At 34.8% G+C, this 6,053-nt stretch overlaps 1 protein-coding gene across 1 annotated transcript; it reads right to left on the bottom strand.

The window, feature by feature from the left end:
* Positions 1-1,917: 1,917 nt before the first annotated feature.
* Positions 1,918-5,759, bottom strand: LOC139873351 (tyrosine aminotransferase-like). Its single transcript, XM_071861277.1, has 7 exons — positions 5,444-5,759; positions 4,460-4,799; positions 3,423-3,641; positions 3,274-3,333; positions 3,030-3,185; positions 2,811-2,904; positions 1,918-2,307 (listed from the first exon to the last, which is right to left on the bottom strand). The coding sequence occupies exons 1-7, from the start codon at positions 5,716-5,718 to the stop codon at positions 2,189-2,191; spliced, it is 1,263 nt and encodes a 420-aa protein (XP_071717378.1). The 5' UTR covers positions 5,719-5,759; the 3' UTR covers positions 1,918-2,188.
* Between the last annotated feature and the right edge of the window lie 294 nt (positions 5,760-6,053).

Raw genomic sequence — 6,053 nt, forward strand, 5'->3', positions numbered from 1 at the left:
CACACACATACATAGCCTAGCTCAAAAATCCTATGCTTGATCCCATGAGCCGACATAGGATCAAGAGGTCAAACTAAGGACAATACCATAGCTCCCACTTGATTCAAGAACCAAGTAAAGCTTGCGTCGAACACCATCGTTGTTAAATTGATCCATTCTCCATTTTCTAAGTCAATCTCCATGTTGCATCTTTATCTTCAATCTTCATCTTGTTACATTTATTTAAATTTGAAAAATACAACTAATCTAATACTTTTACAATTTGAAATAAACCAAATTACAAAACTATGAAATTGAAAATAAATACAATACGACTCTGGCTTCATGGCCACTCAATAAATCAATAACCAACATGGCTTAAAATTGCCATGACCAACAGTCACCACAATCATACAAAATTAAACACATAGGTCGGGGCATTATAGGCTATGTATGCAATCAAAATTTTAATAACTCCTTTATTAAAAAATACATATGGCTTGTCCATGGTTACAATGCATGTGTATAACCATGGAATAAAACACTCAACAATTCTAATAATTATTCAAGCCATAACAATTAAATCTACAATTTAAAATAGTGATATTCTTTCAATCATATTTGTGCGTCATGAGGTTAAGTCTGAATCAATCGAGTTGACTTTAAAAACCAAAAAGGTTTTGACTTTCACCAATACACCACAAAGCTAAATCTAAAGAATAATTACACGATAATTAAAACGGTGTAAAAGCGGCTCTGATTACCAAAAATGGAAAATCGTGTGTACCTTTAAATTTATAAACGCAGCGGAACATGAAAATAAACATCTTTTATTTATAATAACATTCAATTAAACATTTACACGATTAACCGTTCCCAACAAGATCCAATTACACCATTAATAATTGTCAATATAATAAATCACAAAGAGGAGTTTAGATGTACCTTTAGCGAGCGATGCATGAACGGTTGTCCACGTCTAGGTTGAAACATATATTCAAAGTGTATGAATATCTCTATGGTTGATCCACACAGCACGTCGAACAACATCAATCAGATGCTAGTCCGTATAACCCAAAAACAATATCAAATATTGTTTATAATTAATAAATTGAAAAACAAGCAAACCAATATGGTTGCTTTTCTTCACGTCGAAAAGAAACAGACTAAAAAGAAGAACTCCTTTTTGTATTTTGTTTGTGCCATCATGCTCAAAAACAATTGAACTCTTTATTTAATTATACGCATACCGTACTTTGAAATAGCCATCCTTTTGTTAGTGACCAAAACCACAAAGAGAATAAAAAAAACTACAAAACCCATTTTTTTATTCTACTGAAAACCAAAACTTGCGGCTGTCCTATTCTTCAATTCCTTTTGTTACACATAATAATATATTTATATATGCTTTAAAACAATGACACCGACTTTTCTTGTGGCTGTCAATTGCAAAAGGGTTGTTGACATTTAAAATAATACTCCTTATTTTGTTTTTGCGACGTCTTGGTGTAACCCGAGAAAAGAAGGCCCAAAAATTAATTATATAATTTCACTAAGGTAAAATAAGCCCATCATAAATGGTCAATTAAATATTTTGCATTTAACTAAATATACTTTTCGAACTGTAGTTTATAATTATATATCAACAATATATAATAATAGTGTCTAAGTACTAAAATGTGTGACCCCATAGCCTGTATATAAGTGGTAATATAGATTTGTGTTATGGTGTGCACACCAAAGTCAACACAAATGTCCCCAACATATGTAAATAGCAAGATATTTGGCACCTAACAGACTAGGTGCCAAATACTTGATCAGCACCAGACTAGATCAACGTGTGCACATACTTGACACATGTTGTATGTTACATCCTCCGCACATAATCAAATAATTTATGGACCCTCGGTCAACCAACGCATAGTGCCATAGTGGACAGTAAAAAATACAGATTTTCAACTAGAAGTAATTAAACATTTAAATATAAGATAATTTTTCACAATATATGATCACCTAATATGAGGTTGTTCAATCATCTAGAGGGATGCGCTGACAATGCAAAGATCCATGAGACTTTATTATGATAAAATACATATAGAGATATAGTAAATAGTATGCGATCCAACGAGCAGTTGATGATCCAGCAAGTTTCCTTCATTGGAGAATCGGGGTGATCACGAGAGATGATCAAAAGAGCAATTTTTGTGGTTTATGCTTTCTTGGAGTGCCTTTCGCAAAATGCTTTAAGCCTTTTAATGCCCTCTTCAAGAGCGGAAGGCTCGATAGCAAATGTTACCCGAAGCCAGTTTTTGAGGCCTACAGCAATACCTGAAGTGGAAACAAGGTTTCACACCAAACTTATGGTCAAACTAGAGGTGCAAATATCAACTTGGAAAGTAAATGGATTCAATTCGTAGATCTTTTGTCTTTAACGGGTCACATTGGAGGTGGTAATCTCAACCATTTTTCAGCTAAATGCATTGATTTGGGTTATATCCTTTATCTTTAACAGATCATATAACAATAATAAATCAATCAATCTAAAGTGACCAAAGGGCTTATAGCCTAGCGAGATTTGAGGAACTCATCGGCCAAAAGGTTGTTGCCTTGTTGGTTCAAGCCTCATGGAAGGCAACGTCTATATATGTCAAGCGAAGTAATATAGTATTTGAATTTTTATTTTATTTTAAAAAACTAGGAAATTCAGGAAAATCGTTATATTCTGCAGAGCCAACTTGAATATACTTTCCAAAATTGGCAGTGGTATTTGTAATCTTCAAAATCGAATTAGGTAAAAAGAACTAACAGATATAGCTGATATATCATCTTACCTGGTAGTATTATAACTGATTCTTCTTGAGCAAGCTTAACACAGAAGTCAAGATCATCCTTAATGTCCTCAAAGACTGACATATCTAGTTTCACCTGTTAAAACAAAACTCACTAGAGCTATTTAGAATTTTTAATTTAATAAAAATATCGATTGGAACTGCGAATTCGATCTTCAAGTAAAATTGAAAGTGTCGGCACATGAAAAAATATGTTCTTACCATTACAAACATGGATCCTTCGGGCTTGCTGGGACAAATTACACCAGGGACATCATTAATTCCCTCATAACAAGTGTTTGCACATTCCTTTATTAAACCTACGATTTTTGTAAAGAAATCCTTTTTGGTTTTCCCAAGAATATCAGGAACGGCTCCCTACACGTGGAACAAATCCGTGATCATATAAGCACGATGCTTCTTAGTGGTCATTGACAATATAAACGCATGTAGTGTTAGTAATAACCTGGATAAAAGTTGGAGGGTCGCATGATATATTTAGATATCCTGTAATGCAATCAATTATCTGAAAAGTAATTAGGAAAGAAATAATTAAACATGATGTGTAAGTTATTTCTTGTGAATTCATATGTAGAAGTGAGAAAAAGAGATAACCCCATGTTCTTTAAGAATGCCATTAGAATCATTAATGACAAGCCACCCGAGCCGCCAACCAGGAACAATCCACCTTTTCGATATGGATCCCAGTGTAACAACAGGTGTAATGGATCCAAAAACACCCATTGGAACAAACGGGTTTTCTCCAAAGGCAAGATGATCGTAAACTTCATCAGAAATTACTAAAATCCCAAGCTTCTTAGCAGTTTCAGCAACCTTTTAACAAAAAAAAAAAAAAAAAAAAAAAAAAAAAAAAAACACTTCATATCATAGTTTTATATAAACTGGGAGCACTGTTGTAAAAAACCCCGATTACTCCCAATTAATCCTCGGTTACTCCTTTTTAAGAAAAGTCCGTTCCGTTTTTCCAAAATCCGTCTAATTTATCGGTTAACGTTGATTAATGGGTCAAATTGGTCAACATTTTAACATGAATTTAAACTAGAATTCTGAAGTTTTTGAACACAATGAACGATTTTAGACAATTATGTTAAACTTAATGTTTATGTTTATGTTTATGGTTTTTTCTATATTTACACATATAGTTTTGAAATATATTATTTAAATGTATAAAAAGTACAATCCGATTAATTTACGAATAGGCGATTACTCCTTCAAAAGTCCTGACCGTGTGACCACCAAATAGTGAATTTTGCAACCTTGAGTGGGAGCCATAGCTTGAAACGGGTATATTGGGTTGGGTATTTAACCAATTGGGTCCATAAAAAAGTTAAAAAATGGGTCCAAATTAGACCCATAAGAAGCATATCAAATATATATAAGGTCGTCTTTACAAGATTTTAAAAATAATTTTTTTGTAAAGGTTTTACAAGTTTAAGAAACTTTGAGAAACAACTTTCGATGCAACCCGCCCGACACGTTTGACCCATCTAAAAAATATGACCGTTCAACCCATGACTTGTTTCGACCCATGACCTGTTTTGACCCAGACCCGTTCGGGTCACCCCAACCCGGCCCGTTTCCCATGCATAGTATTATAACTACAGATAATTAAATAAACACGGGTGGGCCACCTTTTGGAGATGTTGGCGTGTGTAAACATTCCCGCAAGGATTTCCAGGGTTAATTATAACGATGGCAGCTGTATTTTCATCTGCAAGAGCTTCAACTGCATCAAGGTCAACTTCCCAGTTGTTCTCCGGAACAAGGTCAAAGTGACGAACTTCCAAATGGCACGATTGAGCGACAGCTTCATAATAAGGAAACCCTGGTTTGGGAAGTAGAATGTTTGCTTTCGAATCAGCAAGCACTGTTAATATAGTTTGAATCGCTTGTGAGCAACCTACTGTCAAGAATACATCATCGGGTGATAACTTTGTTGGAAGATCTTCAGATAGGTATTCTGCTACAGCCCTATATATTGATGTAAAGTCAACATTATCAACACTAATAATCTAATAGTCTAATTTTCACAAAGCTAATCAACGAGTATTACTGTATACCAGTAATTCATTCAAAATAAACTACCTCATAACCGCGCAGGCTTGCCTGAGTAGCCACCGAGTTACCCAATGAAACACACCAACCGGATTCAATTTCTGGCTATGCCAAATTGTTCCAAAAGGCAGTGTGACCAGAGGGTGCGCATTATGCGCAATTCACTCGGTACCAGGTCTCTCGCGCTCGGGGCTTGATTACCTGAGGTTTTACCCTCTATGGGGAGCCATTTTGCTTGTTCACAGGGGTAATCCTCGCTAACCCAAAAACTAAACTACCTCACACTTGAATAACAAATCATTCTCTCATGTAGTCAAAGCCAGTTTTTATTACTAGTAAAAAAATATGGCTAAATAGTATTTATGGCTAAAAATAAGCTAAATTACCAAACATTCGTTAGATACTGACAAAATTGAGGCATAATAATTGAAATGGCATCTTTTGAGACGGTCAAAAATATTCAAAAATAAAAATAGTATCCTGATTCTATCATGTATACTTGCAAAGTTGCAAGCTTAAATTGATACTGAAAATTAATAAAAGAAAAAATAACGAATTACTTTCTAGCAGGAAGGATACCAACGGTAGGTGAATAACCGTTAAATTTAGCAGAACGAATTGAATCGGAGATAGCTTCTTCAGCAGCCTGATCAGTACGGAAACAAGGGAAAGCAGAAGGATCACCATGACCTAAAGGGATGACGTGTCTAGTGTCTGATTGGTTAAGTTTTGATAGAAGCATGTAAAGAACGCCTCTAACTGTGATATCAGCCGCCGTGCTCAGCCCTGAGTTCCCCCTGAATCCCCATTTCTTCGTACTTGACCCGTTTTCCATTTCTCTTTACAATTTGGGTCAATGACTGGTTGGGGATTAATACGATGATATCTTGATATCTAATGGAGTAATATAATATATTACCGCCGTCTTGGTGATTTATTAATTCAACCCTAGAGTATTTACTTTTATTCAGTTAACCCCTTACACTTTTTTGACTATTAACGTTCGTGTTATCTACGATGGAGATACTTACAGCTTAAGAGGGTGGAGGTTACGAACAATGTTTTGGTCAATGATTCATAATCAAAATGATATTTTTCAGTCATTCCGATTTACGGGATTGTGTTTTAGTTTGACGACGCTCATGTCTTTTTTTCCTTGTTTTTAAAAAC

Source organism: Rutidosis leptorrhynchoides, chromosome 10 (assembly GCF_046630445.1).
Source record: "Rutidosis leptorrhynchoides isolate AG116_Rl617_1_P2 chromosome 10, CSIRO_AGI_Rlap_v1, whole genome shotgun sequence".
NCBI classification, from domain to species: domain Eukaryota; kingdom Viridiplantae; phylum Streptophyta; class Magnoliopsida; order Asterales; family Asteraceae; genus Rutidosis; species Rutidosis leptorrhynchoides.

Bases quoted from the DNA above. Each gene is read 5' to 3' on its own strand.
- LOC139873351 (XM_071861277.1), bottom strand. From the start codon at position 5,718: ATGGAAAACGGGTCAAGTACGAAGAAATGGGGATTCAGGGGGAACTCA. The intron at 3,642-4,459 runs GTGGCCCACCCG...TTTTGTTAAAAG, and splicing joins CACGCCAACATCTCCAAAAG to GTTGCTGAAACTGCTAAGAA. The intron at 3,334-3,422 runs GTTATCTCTTTT...ATTACTTTTCAG, and splicing joins GCATTCTTAAAGAACATGGG to ATAATTGATTGCATTACAGG.